General features: G+C 42.3%; 1 protein-coding gene across 2 annotated transcripts; it reads left to right on the top strand.

Moving 5' to 3' along the window:
- The first annotated feature begins 1,036 nt into the window (after nucleotides 1–1,036).
- On the top strand, nucleotides 1,037–20,265 carry LOC137869079 (nipped-B-like protein B). 2 transcript variants are annotated; one of them, XM_068706214.1, is made up of 47 exons: nucleotides 1,037–1,151; nucleotides 2,616–2,764; nucleotides 3,396–3,561; nucleotides 4,609–4,709; nucleotides 5,544–5,652; nucleotides 5,737–5,885; nucleotides 5,999–6,117; nucleotides 6,207–6,297; nucleotides 6,406–6,936; nucleotides 7,035–8,582; nucleotides 8,714–8,827; nucleotides 9,021–9,200; nucleotides 9,576–9,647; nucleotides 9,758–9,847; nucleotides 9,933–10,033; nucleotides 10,215–10,301; nucleotides 10,608–10,827; nucleotides 11,043–11,194; nucleotides 11,290–11,370; nucleotides 11,497–11,597; nucleotides 11,695–11,821; nucleotides 11,908–11,990; nucleotides 12,139–12,271; nucleotides 12,373–12,516; nucleotides 12,591–12,677; nucleotides 12,947–13,161; nucleotides 13,260–13,362; nucleotides 13,455–13,553; nucleotides 13,707–13,853; nucleotides 14,145–14,279; nucleotides 14,370–14,468; nucleotides 14,584–14,637; nucleotides 14,742–14,850; nucleotides 14,961–15,097; nucleotides 15,273–15,413; nucleotides 15,502–15,595; nucleotides 15,844–15,998; nucleotides 16,085–16,175; nucleotides 16,298–16,471; nucleotides 16,593–16,783; nucleotides 16,954–17,061; nucleotides 17,319–17,519; nucleotides 17,655–17,801; nucleotides 17,893–18,293; nucleotides 18,395–18,569; nucleotides 18,872–19,069; nucleotides 19,224–20,265. In XM_068706214.1, exons 2-47 carry the CDS (start codon nucleotides 2,701–2,703, stop codon nucleotides 19,581–19,583), a joined length of 8,184 nt encoding a protein of 2,727 aa, XP_068562315.1. In that variant the 5' UTR covers nucleotides 1,037–1,151; nucleotides 2,616–2,700; the 3' UTR covers nucleotides 19,584–20,265. The 2 variants fall into 2 exon arrangements, with proteins under 2 accessions (XP_068562315.1, XP_068562314.1); XM_068706213.1 differs by having other exon boundaries at nucleotides 6,403–6,936.
- Nucleotides 20,266–20,874: the final 609 nt, after the last annotated feature.

Raw genomic sequence — 20,874 nt, 5'->3', positions numbered from 1 at the left:
AGGAAACTTGGGGCCATGCACTGTATTAGAGTTTAAGACTATTTAATTGATTTAAATTAGATTCAAAAGTAGCAGATACAGAAATACTTACTATAATATGTGGTCACACCAATAAATTGCTGTAATGTTAAACTGTTTAGCTGCATATTTAATTTGATTGAATATGAATGTTCTATGGCTCATGGAGTTTGCTGGTCTAGAAACACTGATTTTCTTGCAGTGTACTGTAAGTGGTTGAAAATTGCACATTTACTATTGTTTGGCCAGTGACTCCTTACATTTTTCAGGATATGACCCTCAATAAAAAAAGTTTGGCACCTCTGATTTGAGAGGAGGATACTTTTGTAGCTTTGGGTAATGGTGGGTATGGCCGGTATGGTTTAATGGCAAGCAGTCAGGGATGAGTTGATTGTTCATGTGTTTGTTGGGATGGCAAGTAAATACGTCATTTCTCAGTTGAATAGACGGACAAATAAAAAAAATATTGAAGGAAATGTTAAACATTATTAAGTAGTAATATAAATATAAATATTAAAGCTCCAGATGTAAACATTACAGAAACATTATTCTAAACCTGAAGACTAGTATATTTATCATAAAGGATTTCATTATTTCCCATAATTGTTTTCTTTGACAGAATAAATACCATCGTTATAACACTAAACGATCCCATGAGGTCCTTGTTGGCAGTTATCAATGGACATAGACGTTAATTAGCCACGGCTCCTCACCGGTTGAGGGAGTTATTCCCTTTACCGGTTCTTCCGGTCGTCATTTTGAAAGAGACAGAGAGAGATAGAGGGGTTGGGGGATAGACAATGTGGATCCCCCTTTTTCCTCTGTTCATCAATTGTTTTCACCAGCGATAATTAACCGGTACCCTGCAACATAACCTCCAGCTATCTGATTAATAGCCGCCTGATAAGGCCGGTTGGAGGGGATGCTCTCCCCATCCCAGCAGACATGTTCGCCGTGAGAGAGAAGAAAGCCCCCCCAGTCCTCCCGACGGGTGCCGTTGTGTAAGCTCGTACTCGGAGGAGCTGTTTGAACAGTGGGACGGAGAGGGAGCCAGAGACTCTTCTCCAGCTGCCATCCTGCTCCTCCCCCTCCTCCTTCACCACAACCACTTCTCTTTCTCATCACATCCAAAGGTAAATAAGCCAGATTCAACAATAACAACCTCTATTCAGACAAATTGTTTCGCTTCCCGGGTGCTTCCGGTTTGTCGGACCCATTGGAGCAGCCGTTGGGAAACCGTTAACGGGATCGGCCAAGGCGATATTTGTGATTTCTGATGGGGTCTTCGCTTTGTACCCCTGCCTCCCTGGCGTCGGGTCGGGGTTACGCTTCCTAAGGCAAGTCCGAGGTCCACTTTGTGAGCTAGTGATGCGTGGATGGAGGCCATGGGAAGTGTGAGGTGAACATCTAAACCCACACACGAGCTATACGATAGAAAGAGCGATGTAAAGTAGGCTAACTCGGGTTGATGCACTCCCGGTGATGCTAGCTTAACGTTAAGTTACAGTAACGTTACCTTGTTAGCATACGTTAGCTAACTACCTCGCCAGTTGTTGCTAGCCGGCTATCCCTGAGTTGAATTTAGTCACTTTCACAGACGTCGTTATGCTGCTAGTCGTCTCAGTGAGTCTCTAAAACGCCAAAGATAGTAATACATGCATAATAATAAAGTCACATCTGGTGCTAGGTTAAGCTAACGCTAATGTCCCTGATAGTGGACAGCCCCGGAAACCTTAGCTGACATTGTAACAAAAGAAATATTTTGAGCTTTAACTACAAGGTTTTCTGAATTGCATTTTGCTTGTGGGTTTCAGCTACAACAATGGTGATTAAAACAACTCTGCTGTCTTTAAGGTTGAAGATACATACATAGAGAGAGACACACACACAGAAACGTTGTAACTTTTATCATTAATTTGATCAAAGAAAAGCTAGCTAGGTCAGGCACTACTCGAGTCTATTTGCATTGCACGACATACTTCATTCGTATGAGAGCCAATAGTGTTGATTGTAACCTTACGTTTATGCAATAATTGCATGTTCGAGTTGTGCAGGTTGAAATAAACCAGTTAAAAATGCACACACTGAAGCTGTGTGTGTATAACGTTAAAGGGACCAGGGAACAAGATGGTTTGGGCACCAGAAGCTGATATAAATCAATAACCTGTAAGGGCATGCCCAGGCTTGCTATAAGGCCGGTGTTGTGAGAATAAAGTTTCCTCGTCGATATGTGTTTACCCCTACATAAACCTAAACCAACCCTTATCCCTAACCACAAAGGGTGGCGCTATCTTTTTAACAAGAGATAAACACTAATTGACGAGGGAACAGACTTCGACGTAACACCGGTGTAAGCTGTCTGCGTCGGAGGTGCAGCTATGTTGGCAGTGTAATAATGCACACTCATGAGCTGACACTTTTATATCTCCATCCCAGAAGGAGCACAATGTAGTTATGTGGAAAACAACTGGCCTTTTCTTAATACTCACAATCCTAACATAACCAATGCTGTATGTAATGACATCCATACTTTGTCTTTTCTGACAGTGAACATTCTCTGAAAGTGTCTTTTGCCACTTTTTTTTGTGTCTCTGCAGCAGTTTGGAGATGTGAGGAGTAGGAAGAGATTGGTGGTATTGAGCAGCCTGTGCATTGACACGACCTTTTGACTTCATCTTCAGCATGAATGGTGATATGCCTCATGTTCCCATCACTACTCTTGCTGGAATTGCTAGCCTGACAGACTGTAAGTGCAACATCATCTCTCTCTAATGCTGTTCTCACAGCCTAAACACTAAAAATCAAACCAAGATGTGGCAAGTTTAAAGACTACTCACCTAATGAAATGGTGTACTAGTTCTAGTATAATGTGAAGTTCTACTAGAAGCTAAATACTTGTAATTGTGATGCTTCTCACAACTCGGCTCGTGTGTAAAGATATGATTTATTTCAGAACTATTGTATATGAAAAATGTATCTTGTTAACTTGATGAACGTAGAGGTTGATGGACATTTCTTCACTCTAGTGACTTTGTATTTCTTTAAGTGGAAGATGAAAAGAAGCACCACACATTGATATGTTATTACCACATTTTTTTTATCATGAGTTTTGCATGTATTCTGAGGCCTTCAAATGTTTACCCAAAAACTATCAAGCTTCAGTTGACATATCCAAAATATACATTGTCTAAACAACTTAATTTGATTGTTTCACTGACATTTGGCATTGCTACCAAATAAAGTGGGCCAGTTGCACATTTTCAAATTTTGTATTATTACATACACAAATATTTATGTTCTAATCTTTTCCCCAAACAGTTTTTTTTACTTCCTTTCATTTCCCAGCCAACCTAACTTTTGTCCATCGTCCTTTTTAGTGTTGAACCAGCTGCCCTTGCCTTCTCCTCTCCCTGCCACCACTGCTAAGAGTCTGCTCTACAATGGAAGGATCTCTGAAGAGGTCAGCAGCCTGCTGGTGTGTCGGGACGAAAATCTGGTGACTCAACTGGCACATAGCCTTAACCAAGTCTCCACTGAGCACATGTAAGTACCGCTCACTGATCTTTCACAGCATCTTTCTAGGATTTTACATTCATGAGAGGAGCGCTTGCCAGAAGCTACGACAGTAGATTGGGGAAGAAATCAATGTTAAGCCGACTTTGTTGTCAACAGTGTTAGTGGAAATGCATTGCAAATGTGCTGTTTCACTGTTTACTTTAACAGTGTGTGAAGGACCAGGGTATGCATTAAACTGGGAGAGCATGTAAAGGTGGAAACAATGTAGATTTTAGTCACCCAAAGTATGAACAACAATTTAAGATGGGTAACAAAATCAAGCAAAAGTGAACAATTACAATAACTGAGCAGAACTGCTCTAGAGCCTAAGCACAACTTAACTAAACAGAACCTTAAAGCAACATAGTGGGTGCCCCTTCATCTCCTAACTGCAGGATTATATTTTATATGTGGCCAGTCCATATTTAATTGCAGGGGTGACATTCCTCTTCTTAAAACGATGTGGTGTAGAGGAAGTGGCTCCTGAAAACACCCCTCTGGCTGTAGTAGAATGGCACGGTCCAATTATCCAGGCCCATCAACTAGACAGGTGTGATGCAGCAGCTCAGTCTTTTGCCAGGAGGATGGTGGACTATAGTACACTGTTAGGAAAGTTGTTAACACTTTATGTTAACCTTAATCTTAACTAGACTTTACATGACTGCAATGCCCTCAATCTAGAAACAATAAAGTGTGCCAAAAAAGAAAGCGTATCCTGCGGTTAAACAGTAGAAATGGAAAACATCACCTTCGATATGCCTGGTTGATGGTGCGGCTGGTAGTTGCAGCCGCCGCACAGTGAAGTCAGGCACTGATGTTTCAATTGCAATGATCACATTACATTCACTGCGACACCAGAAAGGTCAGCTCATTTTCTAAGTTGTCAAAATCATGAAGGGGTAGTCTAAACTGCACTGAAAACGGTAACTGAGACTGGAAGGAATCAGAATGCATTAGTCACAACTGCATTTAGCCCCAGTAGGTAACTATTGTCTGCAACATGACTGTGGACTGTGCTTTTGTTTGCTTTTCTAGAGAGTTGAAGGACAACTTGGGGAATGATGAACCCGAGGGTGACATGCCAATGCTTCTACAAACTTTGCTGTCCAGGAACCCCAAAATCTTCAGGGACAAAAGTATGCTAACCCAGTGCAAGGTTTGAGGTGATAGGGATGAGTGCACGCTCCTTCCCTGGCTGTAGTCTTTTTTTTCACTTTAACTATTTACTCCCCTGAGCCTTTCCTAGGTCAGATGCACTACTTGTGCCTAGTTTAACTACACTGTTGGTTCCCAAACTGGGGGCAGAGTCATTGCGGAAAGATAAACGATAGAGTGAAACTTAAGTTGAATAGAACTTCTTCACAGCAGACCTTTCAACCTGAAAAAAACAGGCGTAACTAATACCATTATTATTCTTATTGTAATAATAGAATAATTATTCTTTTGAAAAATCCTTAATGATACAACTAAATGCTATCTCTAATTGCCATAAAAAGTTGCATATTTTTCTTTTAACCTTTGTTCAGGGAAGCCTTCTAGTTTTATGAGCAGCAGCACTTGGTCACAATTATTAAAAAGCAAAAGCAGCATGTGCATACTTTCACTGTACCTCGAGTCGCTAGTGTAGCAAAGAAGTGCTAACGCAAGTCAATGGTGTACTAGCCTACTCTGCTATTAGACATAACGTTTTAGAAACGTACATCTCCTTCCAACCTCTCAGGGTAGCGAGTATAACTACTACACAATGTTTAACCACGACTAGCTCAAAATACACAAAAAATTATGAAAATCTGAAACGATTGCGTTAGAGTTAGAGCCATATAATAGTCAGATCCTAGTCTGAGCCGGCTGATGCTACGCTATGAACGTCCGGTCTGCATTTGAGGACGAGACTTAGTAAAGTGTCAGTTGTGTATGTTCGGCTTGTTTGTATGACCTTAATTATAGAGCGTTGTATCCTTACCTCTCAGGTGTAATGCAGCAGCCAATGATGCAACAGTATAAGATGTCTCAGAATCAGGTGCATGGGAGTCCAGGATCAAACTATCAGCAAACCAGTGTCCCTCAAAGTCCCTCTGGGTAAGACAGTGCCAGTTTACAGCCCGATGATGAAGACGCATAAATATTGCATATCTACTAAAACTACTTCTACCTCCTTCACAGATGCTTTGCATCCCCACAGTCTGGGTCAGGTGCTCGGTTCTTGCCCCAGCAGAACAGCCCTATACCCAGTCCCTATACCCCTCAGAGTCCCGCAGACTACATGCAGTACAACCCACCCAGTTACTCTCAACACCAACAGACGCAGCAAGGTGAGTACACATTCAAGTCAACAAAAATGAATCCTTAACTGCCTGGCACACCTGCGAGGCACTGCACATCACAAATAATTTAACTGGATATTTTATTTCGCTCTCTGTTTTAGTTAGAAATATCCATGACGATAAGGTCTCTGGTCAGCTATCAAGTACTTCATCTAATCATAATGCGAGGCTAGGCTCGGATGAAGACTACATCAACATGGCTCACAGACTGGGAAATGAGGTAATGCAGAGAGAATCAAGATATCCTGAGCTGGACCTCAGCAGATGCTGACGGTTTCAAGGGATGATAAATGTCTTGTGTTCCAACAGGAGAATGACCCCTCCATGAGGGCGGCCACGTTTCCAGTTAAATCACCAGAGTCTGTGTGTTCCCCTGCCGGGAGTGAAGAGACTGCAAAAAGTATGCTACCTTAGCAACAAGCCCGTTCTTCTTAATTCTGTGGAATCAAAATTAATTGTTCAGTTCATTCTTTGCAAAGACTAAAGAGATTTATTTTTGTTTAAGCAGGGTCCAGGCCTCCCCTTATCATGCAGTCCCCTCCACCTGACATGCCGCCAGTTGCAGCACCCAACTTGCTCCTTACCTCTGCCGACCGCAAAAAAAAGCAGAAAGAAAGGAGTAAAGAAGAAAATGAGCCGACAGACAAAAATGCCTCGTATGACATTGTTAGTTCTCCAGCGAAAGAGTCCGCCAGGCTGACTATTAAACTGTCCCGAGTTAAGCTTTTAGAAATGGATCCATCTGGAGAGCTACCTCTGAGGCCACGCGTCGATTCAGAACAGGAAACTGATTTGACGAATAATAATAATAATAATAATCAGTTGTCAAGGACTACCCAGGACCTGTCACACAGGTTTGGTGCCGAGGAGCAGGCGAACTGTAAGCAGGTTCCTGTTCGGCCAAATAGCAAGGAGTCCGGAGTCGTTGGTGGGGTTGTGTTTGACGACTCTGAGATAGACACGCTGGCAGAGATCGAGAGAATAGAACGCGAGTCGGCCAGTGAGAAAGAAAGATGGTCTAAAGAAGTCCAGGATAAAGGTATTGTGTGTCCGCTTTGGCCCCGTGCCTTTTTGCATTTGTCATGACCTCGATTTGTTTGTGTTTCAAGACGATCTAAGATTTTTTCTTTATTGCAGATAAGCCACTGAAGAAACGGAAGCAAGACACGTATCCTCAGGAATCTGGAGCCGAGTCTAGTGACGGGCCTACCGCACAAGGGGGCAACACTGACGGCAAGTTGAAACCCAAGAAGACGAACGCTGCAAGTAACGGTGCCAGTCGGCCGGCTTTGATGGTCAGCATTGATCTGCAGCAAGCTGGCAGGATGAAAGGACAGCCTGTGGTGGTCCTCGAAGCACAGACGTTCTGCGAGGAGCACCTACGGCACCTAAAGCCAAAGACTGATGGAAAGGTGGATAAAGTAGCTGAAAACAGACCGGATGGAAAGGTGGATAAAGTAGCTGAAAACAGACCGGGGATCATCAGACAGCATGCCGACAACCCCAAGAAGTCTTGCTCAGACGGGCAACCAGAAGCCCCCAAACAGAAGCCGGAAAGTCAACGCGAATCCAAACACAAGCACGATGGCAAAACTGTCGGTGGCAAGAAACACTCTGATGACAAGCGGCCAGACACACCGCGGCAGAAGCACGACAAGCATTCGGACTTGCGCCACAAAGAGGAAAAGAACCACAACATCCACAGATCCCATGTCAGCAACCCTGAGACTCCAAAAACCTTGAGCAAAGGGGAGCGCAACTCCAAACATGGAGAAGGCAAAGCCAGGGACAGAGATAGAGAGAAAGTTGGCGATAAAGATAAGGATAAGAACAGAGAAAAAGATAGAGACAGGGATAAGGATAAGGAGAGAGATAAAGACAAAGTTGGAGATAGAGATGATAGGGATAAGGATAAGAACAGAGAAAAAGATAGAGACAAGGAGAGAGATAAAGACAAAGTTGGAGATAGAGATGATAAGGATAAGGACAGAGACAAAGATAAAGATAGAGATAGGGTTAAGGACAAAGATAGAGATAATGATAGAGATAGGGATAAGAACAGAGAAAAAGTCAGAGATAAAGATAAAGAGAGAGATGGGGATAAAGACAGAGATAAAAACAGAGCTAGGGATAAGGACAGAGATAGAGACAGAGATCGGAAGCATAAGACACCGAGAGAAAACTGCAATAAGCACTCTCCTGACAGGCCTACTAAACCTGACAGCCCCAGAGTGAAGCAAGACGATAGCGGAAAATCCACCGACCTTAATGGGCGACAGAAGACGGAGAGTTCCAGCCTTCAAAATGCACAAAATAAGAAAGACAGGAAAAGTAGGGATGGCAGCATCAGCTGCCAAGCTGGAAACAAACAGCAGTCTTTAGAGACAAAACCTTGTGAGTTCCCCTCATACCTGCTGGGTGGCAAGTCAGGAAATCTGAAGAACTTTGTGATTCCTAAATTAAAACGGGATACGAAAGAGCTCCAACTTCCAACCAAACTGATCGAGGGCTGGAGTGAGCCGCTGGTCAGGCTGGAGAGATTGTCGTTGATAAAGAACTTAAACAAAGGAGCTAAGCCTGTTGTTGTGCTCAACAAACTCAACATTGATGAGGTAAAGAGGATCATTAAGGAAAGCAGGAACGCACACGGCTCCAGATCCAGATCCACTGACAGATCGGGGAGAGGTATGATCTACTTTGGTTATTAAGTATGCACGCAAAACTGTAAAACATATGAGTTACTGATTGTATCCTCTTGTGAAGAAGTAGTAGTATATAAGATTATTCTGTGCTGAAAACACCTCTTGTGCTTACAGAGAACAAGCGAAAGCACAGTATGATCAGTAAGAAACCCAAGTATGCCGAGTTGGATGAAGATGACGAGGACTCTGACCACAATGATGATGATGACGATGACTCTGACCATGAGTGTCAGTATTAAATCTAAAAAATTAACATGTTTGTACATACACATCAATCAGAGTATTGCAAAATCTGTCAAAAGCACTATGCTGTCTATATGTACCTCCAAATATTTACATTTGATTTATTTACTATACCAATAATTGGTGCTTAAAGAACTTGGATATGTTCTGACTTATCCTTTCTCTGTTATTGTTTCAGCTCCAAAGAAAAGGTCCAAGAAAGATCACGACAAGTCCTGGAAGCAGGAAGAGAAGAGGGGTTCTGGGCAGCACCGGAGCGGAGGTCTGCATGGCGCTCGCCGGAGGTCCAGCAGCTGTCACCGTGAACGCAGTCCAAACGATTCGGATGAAGACTCTCCACCACCAAGCTTGCGTGATGGTGAGTCTTCTTTTGCATAGGCTTACCAGTGGGCCTAGGCAGAAGAAAACATGTAAATAAATGTTGTAGATGAGAGAGAGAGAGTTTTTATTTTGTGAAGTGTCTCTAAGGAGGCAAAAATATTTTATCTAACTTATATAACCTTGGCCAATAAACCCCAAAAAGGCTAATTGTGTCAGATCTTGCAAATTGTGAGTCCTGTTTCTGACAGCTGTCATTTCGATTATTGCCATTTGAAATCGGATCCGTCTGGCCAATTCCCTGGATAGTTGGATTACTACACCTCAGTCTTCCTCTATTAAACATGCAGTGCTTTGAGTGAGTTGCCGCTGTGGAGGTTGTGACTAATGTCTCGTCTAATGACTTTTTGTTCAGTTGCCAGAAAATTGAAGAAAAAGGAGAAACAAAAAAACAAAAAAGCGTATGATTCCAAACTGACACCAGAAGGTATTGTTTTACCACTTTTAATTATTTTTTTATAATAATAATGCATTTTAAAACATTACTTTTTTAAAAACATATTTGTATTAATTAATGTGTTTACATTTGTCGAACAGAAAAGATAGACTCCTCCACATTTAAGAGATTCACGGCCAACATGGAAAGCATTATTGAGAGCCTCGACGACGTGGACCTCGCCGCCGCAGGTAAACACCAAGAGCGGCACAGTTTCCAACGTTCATGACATTTGTTGGAACAACGTCACCATTGTAACTTTGTGCACTCAAACAGATGATGACGAGATACCCGAGGAGCTCTTGCTCGGAAAGCACCAGTTGAGCGAGCTAGGCAGTGACTCTGCTAAGATCAAGGCTATGTGCATCTTTAACAAGGTGAGAGTGTGCGTGTGTGTGTGTGTGTGTGTGTGTGTGTGTGTGTGTGTGTGTGTGTGTGTGTGTGTGTGTGTGTGTGTGTGCGCACCGTCACAAGGTTACGCTGAGGTTCAAAAGTTAAGACCATCAACTCACAGCCGCATTGTTGTGAACGTAACCAATTTTTATTTATGATCCATAGTGTTCGACTAAGAAACTGGTGAAACTGTTGAATATCCTGGAGAAGAACATTCAGGACAGCGTCAAGCTTTCCACACTCATGAATCATGTAAGTTGCCAGCTGGATATTCATTTCTAGCTGCGGAAGTGATGCGATTTTTCATACCTGATTTCCTGTTAGAATTTTTCAGCAAGTTTTTCCAAATTATTGCTCTTTAAAACATGTACTTATTCCAATCTAGACAACATTTTAGTAAACATATATTTTATATCCTATCTTCTTATTTTCTCAAGCTTCAGATAGCTTATCGGGTCTCATTTCACGTATCTCCATTACGTCTTCTGGTTGTACTCATACTATAGTGGAACTGTGTTGTGAATAAACTGAAACTGACCAGATTTTAAAATGTTGAAGGAAAATGATTCCATGGACGAGGAGCGGTTGTGGCGTGACCTCATCATGGAGCGGGTTGCTAAGTCTGCTGATGCCTGTTTGACTGCACTCAACATCATGACATCTCCACACATGCCCAAGGCAGTTTATATAGAAGACGTGATCGAGAGGGTGTTGCAGTACACCAAGTTCCATCTGCAAAATTCTCTGTACCCTCAGTATGACCCAGTCTACAGAAAAGGTCAGCACAGTTTTCTTCCGTTCTTCTAAGTTGTAATAGATATTGCAGAAATCTTGATCTCAAGAAGCTGTTTTTGTGCATTTGCATATTGGGAAGCTGATAAAGCCGATCCATGCTGGTCCAAATTATCTCTACTAGTACTACACTTAAAAATTGGTATTCGTATATTGCAAGTGGTTTACTTATCTTTTATCCCTTCCTCTTCCTCACCCAAGGTGGCATGCATACTTCAAAGTCCAAGCGGGCAAAGATTTCAACCCATAAACAGAAGGTGGTCGTCATGCTCTACGACAAAGTGTGTGATATTGTGAGCAGTACCTCAGAGCTTCTGGAGATCCAGCTGCTAACTGACACCACTATTCTCCAGGTGAGACTCTTGACGTCATTCAAATTCACGGCCCCGTTTAACCTTTGTCTCTTGAGTTCTAACACACCTGACTGATTTTGTGTCCAACTTTTCAGGTGTCCACCCTGGGCATTACACCTTTTTTTGTGGAGAACGTCAGCGAACTGCAGTTATGTGCCATCACACTTGTGACAGCAGTAAGTGTGCCATGACACTTCATTTTATTTCATTTTAGCAGTCAATTTTGCTATTGCTTCAGATTGCTTTTTTATGACATGCTCTCTGTTGTTATGTTTTGATGTTTTCATTTTGCTCTTCCTCAGGTGTTCTGCCGTTACGAGAAGCACAGGCAGCTCATTCTTGAAGAGATCTTCACCTCCTTAGCTAGACTGCCGACTAGTAAACGCAGCCTCAGGAACTTTAGGTAACTACATCTTGCTCAATTAAATGCCTTAAATGAAGAAATAAAAGGTTTTTTTGTTCAGTAAACTTAACGATACTTATGTCTCCTACTCCCCCAGGCTAAACAGTGATTCGGATGAGGAGCCCTTGTACATCCAGATGGTCACAGCACTGGTTCTTCAGCTCATCCAGTGTGTGGTTCGCCTTCCCTCAGAGAGGGACGCAGAAGGCGAACATAATAAGAAGGTAACAACAGTGGATTTAACTTGATACTTAAATCATCTGTTTTTATTCAGAAATAGTGTTACATATCGGGTACTTTTATTTTCCAGGTGGATAAAGATGTCTTCATCACAAACTCTTATGAAACTGCCATGAGGACGGCTCAGAACTTCCTATCTGTGTTTCTCAAGAAGTAAGTAATTGGTCTGTAGTCTGTTAAAGGGGGACTTTAGCACTCGGTGTCGCCGCACAGTACAAATTCTTCTACTGTGGAACAGGTTGTAATATTAACTGACTTAATTTTCAAACACATTATAATAATAATATTCTGTGTGTTTCAGGTGTGGCAGTAAGCAGGGAGAGGATGACTACCGGCCTCTGTTTGAGAACTTTGTTCATGACCTGCTGTCTACAGTGAACAGGCCTGAGTGGCCTGCAGCCGAACTGCTGCTCAGTTTACTGGGCCGGCTGCTGGTGAGTAGCGTCGCTCACTTCAAACGTGTCATCACCGAAACATCCGTCCAGCAGACTGTCCAGCTTGTGTTGACATTTTTCCGCCCCTCCTCGTGCTCCAGGTGCACCAGTTCAGTAACAAGCAGACAGAAATGGCGCTCAGGGTGGCATCGCTGGACTACCTCGGCACCGTCGCTTCTAGCCTGCGTAAAGACGCCGTCAGCAGCAACATGGACCAAAAGGCTATCGACCGCATCCTCAGAGAGGTAGACTTGATCATGACGGAATGATTTTAACAGATATAAACGCACAGTGGTAGAACTTATTGATCTCGTTACAGACTCAAGGCAGTGACGAGATCCCGAAACTCCAGAAGGCCTTGCTGGACTACCTAAATGAGAACATTGAGACAGATCCATCTCTAGTGGTGAGCATTTCATCTTCATATACTAATCTATGTATTTACAGAAATCATGGCCACATTTATGATACCCTAAGGACTGGATGCTCAGTGTTTACATGCAGTAGTAACAATAATAATGATTATAATCATAATAATAATTATAATGATAATCATATTATTCATAATCATAATTCTAACAGGGTTCATACACGTCAACGTGGTATTATATTATTTAGGATGCCTTAAAATGTTTTGTGTTTTTCATTACATATGTGTGCATTTGTTTCATACAGTTTGCCAGGAAGTTTTATATTGCTCAGTGGTTCAGGGACACCATAACTGAGGCTGACAAAGCGGTGAAGTCTCAAAACGATGACGAGGACTTCAAAGGTCGACATCCTTCCATGGATGTCGACTCGACTGAGGAGATTTTGCAGAGGGGCGAGACACGAAAGAAATTCCTCCGCAAGGTCATGAAGACGTCACCGTCAGATCTGAGTTCCTCGAGGTAAATGCTACCTCACTCTGGAGTGCTGCACTTTGGTTACACTGTTTGTCTTGTTCACTAATCCTGATATTCAACTGCCCCTTTGATTTTTCTTTCAGTATAAACTCCGACACAGTAGACTATGGGGACTCATGCCTGATTGTCAGATATCTGGCCTCCATGAGGCCGTTTTCACAGAGCTTTGATATTTACCTATCACAGGTAGGAGGATTCATTTCAAATACACGTCAGTGAGAAATGATATTGTGTTGGCTGTGACTAACTTTGTTTCTCTTACTGTCTCTTTCGTATAGATTCTGAGAGTGCTGGGCGAGAGCGCCATCGCAGTCAGAACTAAAGCCATGAAGTGTCTGTCTGAAGTAGTAGCTGTGGATCCAAGTATTCTTGCACGGGTAAGTCTTCCTGTATGGGTTGCTACACATCGCCTTGACCACTGGATTGAAAGCGGTTTAACAGGAGATCCTGTTATAGACAGTCACACTTGCAGCCATAACATTCAGTAATGTTTATCTGTGCTTGACTAAACTCTCGTATTTGCTCTGCAGTTGGATATGCAGCGTGGGGTTCACTGTCGCCTCATGGACAACTCAACCAGTGTGCGCGAGGCAGCCGTGGAGCTCCTTGGCCGTTTCGTGCTGAGTCGACCGCAGCTCATTGAGCAGTACTATGACATGCTCATTGAAAGGATACTGGTAATTTCTTAAGCTTCCCTCCTTACATTTTTTTTCCAACACCTCACATTACCTCTTAGGAGTTTGTGGAATAGGCAGTGTCTGTCACTAACTTCCCTTGACTTAATCAAACTCTGACCAAAAACTACATTTACTACAAAGTCCAGGCGAGGTTGAATCATCTTTTCCCACACTGCCACCTAAAGAACAGACGAGGAACTGCAACCATTTGGCAGTTGAAAGTGCAATTGAGAAATGTATTTCTTCTTGTCTATATTGAACTCTCTTTGTACCCATTTTGTCTTTCCACAGGACACAGGTATAAGTGTCAGGAAGAGGGTCATTAAGATCTTGAGGGATATTTGCCTGGAGCTGCCGGACTTCCACAAGATCACTGAGATGTGTGTGAGGATGATCCGAAGGGTCAACGATGAAGAGGGGATCAAGGTTTGTGTTTACTTTTATGTGTATGCTGTGTCCGTTTATATATTGAAAAATACAGGTTATATTTTTATGAATATCTTTTTCCCCGTGCAGAAACTGGTGAATGAGACATTCCAGAAAATCTGGTTCACTCCCACACCTGGTCATGACAAAAATGCCATGACCCGGAAGATTCTGAACATCACAGATGTGGTGCGTACTTCCGAGGCTTGTGACAAAGGATTTGGCACCCTCCTTCAAATCAGAGAAATTTTGATGATTGACATTGTCATACTCTGACTCATGTCATGTTTTGATTTCGTCACAGGTGTCAGCATGTAAAGATTCCGGCTATGATTGGTTTGAGCAGCTTCTCCAAAATGTGAGTTGTTTAACTTGTTTGATATCTCAACATCAGCGTGTGTGTCTTTATGATAACTGGTTTTGCATATATGCTAGATGCCTAACTTCTGACATCCATTTTAGCTCCTGAAGTCAGAAGAGCAAGCTTCGTACAAACCTGCCAAGAAGGCCTGCGTTCAGCTGGTGGACAATCTAGTGGAGCACATACTGAAATACGAGGAGTCTATTGCAGGTAATAAAAATAAACGGAAAAGAATGTTTGATACACAATTGGTATTGCAGTCTTATTGTGTTAAACATTACTACGAACAAATATCAACGTTTTCTGTGTTTGCGTTTCAGACTGTGAGGACAAGGGGGTCAACTCAGGTCGTCTGGTATCGTGCATCACCACTCTCTACCTGTTCAGCAAAATCAGAGCACAGTTAATGGTCAAACATGCCATGACTATGCAGCCCTACTTGACCACCAAGTGCAATGTAAGTACCATGTGATTTCCTTCAGTATTAGTCTATTCTTTTATACCTTGCGTGAAAGTATGAGAAATCATCATGAGAGGAGGGAAACAATTGATGAAGCGATTGAGTCATTCACAAAGTTGTTTTCCAGCTCAGCTTTGGACTTGTACAACTCTCTCCATGTTGATATTTTCAGACTCAGAATGATTTCATGGTGATATGTAACGTGGCGAAGATCTTGGAGCTGGTGGTGCCTCTGATGGAGCACCCGAGTGAGACTTTCCTCACTACCCTAGAAGAAGACCTGATGAAGCTCCTTATCAAATACGGCATGACGGTCAGTGTCACCTACAGCTTACAGCTCTCACAGATGGCTCTCAGATTTTATTTGAACATGATGTAATTTTGCTGTGTCTGCTTCTCAGGTTGTACAGCACTGTGTAAGCTGTCTTGGTGCCGTTGTCAACAAGGTGACACACAACTACAAGTTTGTCTGGGCTTGTTTCAATCGCTACTATGGTAAGTCTTATGTACTGTACATGCATTAATTTTAACATAAACATACATTTTCTTATACCAGAATTTTTATATACCTTGAAATAGAAAAGGCTGGAACATAATCTTGTACATAGGGGTTATGATTGTTAACCTGTTCATTCACAATGAACACCAAAACACTGTTCTATAATGAAGATTCTGTGTTAGTTCACTGTATGAACAAGAAGAACAAAAGTTAGCTTTCATTGCCCACTTGTCTCATTCTATAGGAGCGCTGGCAAAACTGAAGACACAGCACCAAGAGGACCCCAACAGCTCCACTCTGGCTGCTAACAAACCCACTCTGCTGCGCGCCCTGTTCACTGTGGGGGCTCTCTGTCGACACTTCGATTTTGACCAAGAGGAATTTAAGGGCACTAGCAAGGTAAACACCGGCAATCGGCTTAGACTGTGTGTGCAGGACTTTTATGGAGCCGGGTTTGATGACCGACTTGTCCCTGTGTCTCTTAGATTGTCATTAAGGATAAAGTGCTGGAGCTTCTGTTGTACTTCACCACTCACGAAGATGAAGAGGTCCAGATCAAGGCCATCACGGGTCTAGGTATATTGCACCTCATCTCAGACTAACAGAAGTAGTTATACTGCATTTTCTTGTTTTTATTTGCTATTGTTTTTAAATTTAGTTTCCTCTGAATTAATCGGATTAATTTCCATTGTCTCAAGGCTTCCAGTTCATCATGCATCCAGAGCTGATGTTTGTGCAGGATGTGAAGGTTCTGTACAACAACACCCTGTCAGATGAAAGCAGTTTGGTCACTCTGAAGATCCAGGTGCTAAAAAACCTGCAGACATACCTGCAAGAGGAGGACTCTCGAATGCAGAAGGCCGATTCCGAATGTGAGTTTAAGAAATCTTAATTGTTGTGTTGCTCAGGTGCATAAGATTATAACTGCACGTTTAGCATGCCAATCATGTAGAACATGTTAAGACTGATCAAACTGGTGTTTTCTGTTTTCAGGGAAGAAGCAATCCAACCAGGAGGATCTGAAAGAAATGGGGGACATCTCATCGGGCATGAGCAGCTCCATCATGCAGATTTACCTGAAGCAGGTGCTGGAGTCCTTCTTCCACTCACAGTCCACTGTTCGCCACTTTGCCCTGAGTGTCATCACGCTGACTCTCAGCCAGGGCCTCATCCACCCCGTTCAGGTATGTTCACACTCTCACTCCAGCAGACTCACCCTAGACTCAGACATACTGTACCTCTATCAAGCAAGGTCTGTGTGAGATTTTCTTCTATCTCACAGTGACAACATTCTCTGCTGTTTTTTAATGTATCACCATCAGCTGTTCATAGAATTTGAACTATTTGCTTTTAGTGTGTGCCCTACTTGATTGCCATGGGAACAGACCCTGAGCCAACCATGAAGAACAAATCCGATCAACAGTTGGTGGAGATCGACAAGAAATATACCGGCTTCATCCATGTGAGTGGCTTCCTGGTTTTTGATCGCCAAACAAGGTGAAAAAGTGTATAAAAGATGATTTGCTTTATTAGTATCTGTAGGCAGTTTTATTTGTTATGAATAAAAATAAAAAATCTATACTCTACACATAATGTACTGTAGTTCAACATTTGATCCATGACTTGTCGTATGATGAAAATAAAATACAAAAATCATATTTGGAAGGATTTCATTTCATCTACATACATGTTGAGTTGTTTCTCTGTGCAAATTCCCAGATGAAGGCCGTTGCAGGGCTGAAGATGTCTTATCAAGTGCAACAGGCCATAAATGGATCCAAAGGCGCAGTGATTCGAGGTTTTCGCCACGATGACACCGACACTTCTCTCTGCTCTCACCTCTACACTCTGGTCCGAGGGAACCGGCAATACAGACGGGCTTTCCTCATTTCCCTGCTCAACTTGTTTGACGACAGCTCCGTAAGTTCACCTTTCTGCTCCCCTTTGTGGAGGTCTATAGGCTCGATTGTCTCCCATTCACCCATTATCCAAGCATCGCTACTGGTCATGGACAGTGTATTTAAGTAGTGCTGTTTTACGCTTTGTCCCCTGCAGAAAACAGAGGTGAATAGGCTGCTGTTCATAGCAGACAACTTGGCCTACTTCCCCTACCAGACCCAGGAGGAGCCTCTTTTTATCATGCACCATGTAGATATTACTCTGTCTGTCTCTGGTAGCAACCTGCTCCAGTCTTTCAAGGAGGTGAGAAGCTGTGTTTAATGCTCTTTATTTATTTGTGTGTTATGAGATGAAAATCAAAGCTTGTGTCTGAGCGGTTTTGTCCTCTTTGCAGTCTCTACAGAAAGGACCCGTACAGAAGGAAAAGAAGACGATGACAAAGAAGATGAAGACAAAAAAGAAGAAGAAGAAAAAGAAGAAGAAGAAGCCTCAGAGAAGAAAACACAGCTCTGATGAAGACGACGATGAAGACGACGACGATGATAATGAAGAAGAGGACGATGAGCAGAGCAGTAGCACATCCAGCAGCAGTGATGAGGAGGATGAGGTGGTTCACAAGCAAAAGAAATCCGTGCTCTCTGATTCTGATGGCGACATGGAGGATGAGGACGCAGTGATGGACCGTCTGCCTGAAAACCCAAACCCTCTGCTGGACTTCGCCAGCGCTTCACAGGGCATTCTAATGCTGCTGGTGCTAAAACAACATCTGAAGAACCTGTATGGGTTCTCGGACAGGTAGGCCACATCAAAAATGTCAACAAATCTTTCATCAACTCTCAATAATGCCGCTGTTTACGTGACACAAACTCCCATCAAACTTTTTGTTTGTGTTACAGCAAAATCCAGAAATATTCCCCGACGGAGTCTGCCAAAGTGTACGACAAGGCGGTGAACAGGAAGTCGAAGGTGCACTTCAACCCTCGTCAGACACTGGATTACCTGAAGAGGGACCTTGCCAACTCAGATCTCAGCGATGAGATCAAGAGGAATATTGTGAAACAATATTTGGATGTAAGCCTTCAGCAACTGAGTTATGTTAGGGTCCGGTGGACATGGAGAAAACCAAACATCATGATATTTTTGACTAATAAGCTCAACCAGACCATTGGTGCTTTCACAAAATATTTAAATCATCATCAGTAATGTGGATATAGACAACACTAATACCCTATTACCATATCCAAAATGTAAGACGATAGCTAGTCTGATGTCATAATATTGATATAATATCAATATATTGCATATACAGACCTAGTTTATGAATGTATTATTTCAGTCTCAGGAATATAAAGATGTCTGCTTTTGTCTCTTAGTTCAAGGTACTGATGGAGCACTTGGATCGTGATGAAGAGGATGAGGAGGGTGAAGCAAGTGCCAATGCCAGAAACAAAGCCATTACGGCACTGCTGAAGGTCCCAAAACCTTCGAACCAGAACCAGAACCACAGTAAAAATGACACCGCTCCAGTGGAGACAGATGACGAGGAGAGTGAGGATGAAGATCCACCTGTGGTAGGAATCCACAAACATCCACAAATTAAGTTGTTTTATGGATTTTAGATCAAATCTGCTGGTATTTGTACTGCTGCAGCTGTTCACACGTTATCCCAACATGAAAAATGTCTGTAACATTTTTGTGTGACGCATCCCTCTCTGCTTCTTTTAGCCACAGCGGAAACCAAAAAAGGGCGGGGAGTCCGCAGAGGATACAGGCCACATGAACGAGAGAGTGAAGGCCATGGACATCATTGCCATCTGGTGTCCCAAATACAAAGACAGACCGCAGATTGCCAGGGTCATCCAGAGGATCAAAACTGGCTACAGTATACACTGGATGACTGGATCTTACTCTAGTTCCTGGGTTGAGGTAAGGAAACGGGAAGGTCGCAAAAAGGTTCCCTGGGTTGACACTATCAAGGAGTCAGACATCATTTACAAGAAGATACCTCTGACAAGTGGACACAAGCTGACGAACAAAGTGGCACAGACGTTACGGGCGCTATACGCTGCCAAGGACGGGGACTAAGAGTTAATCAGCTGAAATAACTCACACAGAAACCCCTCACAGCCCAAATCTATGTGGATCAAATATGTTTCAGAGAGAAAATGAAACCTCTTTAGATTTACGGACCAGATGGAGGGAAAGTATTGTGAACAATGAGCTGTTTGACTACAGACATGTTTAAGTTTAACACACGAAAAACACAAGAAGGAAATGTTTTGGAAAACATTGTGTGGGAGTTCCTTCGCTGTTGTGCAGCAACTTTGTTGTTTGATTTTTACTCCCACTGTATAATAGTTTAACTAAACACATGTTTATATCTGAACATAATTCTGTAAAAAAAAATAAACTGAATGTTGGAAGTTAGTGTATTGATGATGTTCTTAATAAAGTGTTTTTGGAGTTTAAACTAGCATCAGATGGATTTATTCACTTGATCTGAGCTCCAACTACTTTTAAATTTCTTTTTTTTCTTTTTTGTTTTGAACATTTTGTTGTTCACCCACGCTGTGTAATGGAGTATCTTTGATATAATTTATTTATGTTAAGAGCAGTGCAGTATCTGTGCCTATATGCAGGGGAAGTTATATTGTTTTTAATATAGATTTTGATGTTATAGAACACGGAGCAAGAAAAAAAGTGACCCCTCCCCCCCGCTCTTCTTGTGGAACAAATACTGCAATAAATTTTTCTTATGTCTTTGTTACTTGTTTGCACTTTTTTTTCTCCCATTTCCGAATATTTATTGGATCATTTTTAAAGTCATCAGGTTCGTCTTTTTTGCCTGTACGGTGATTTCCTCACCTGTGTAACAGAGATCAGGGTGAGTGAAGAAAGTCTTTTCCAGTTCTGTTTGGACATCAAACAGGTTTTTCGTGCACGTGAAGAAATAATACCAGAGCTTCTTAAACGGTTACTAAAGCCTCTACTCACTAGGCGAAGTTTACCATTAAAGATAAACCCAAAAGCTCATCTTGCCATTGTGATTATGACTGTGGGGATGTGCAGCAGCTGGCACGTAAGTTAATGAAATCTCTTGACTCTTGCTCTTTACTACTGGTTGATGAAGTGTGCACAATTTCTATTTTTACTTTAATTCTGCATTTTGGTAGAAAATGTTTGATTTAAAATACACACTAGTTGCAAGGAATGCGTAACCTATACTAAACCGTTCCTGTGTGAAATCAAGCCGAGCAGGATTAATTTAAACAAGAATATGCCTTCACTATTACTATGACCCTGTGTATCTTTTTGGCATAACTAGTGGTCTATCGTATGTCACATGCTTTTTCATGTACAGAAATACAGAACGTTT

The sequence above is a fragment of the Cebidichthys violaceus genome, unplaced genomic scaffold (genome assembly GCF_023349555.1).
Source record: "Cebidichthys violaceus isolate CVI_PGR_0920_01 unplaced genomic scaffold, fCebVio1.0.p SCAF_12, whole genome shotgun sequence".
Lineage (NCBI taxonomy): Eukaryota > Metazoa > Chordata > Actinopteri > Perciformes > Stichaeidae > Cebidichthys > Cebidichthys violaceus.
Note: the sequence above shows the minus strand (reverse complement) of the source record. Positions and strands in the feature narration are given on the sequence as shown.

Coding starts and splice junctions, on each gene's coding strand:
- LOC137869079 (XM_068706213.1), top strand. CDS start 2,701: ATGAATGGTGATATGCCTCATGTTCCCATCACTACTCTTGCTGGAATT. Junction 12,272..12,372: donor GTTTACTGGGCCGGCTGCTG/GTGAGTAGCGTC, acceptor CTCGTGCTCCAG/GTGCACCAGTTCAGTAACAA. Junction 16,176..16,297: donor CAAGGCCATCACGGGTCTAG/GTATATTGCACC, acceptor CATTGTCTCAAG/GCTTCCAGTTCATCATGCAT.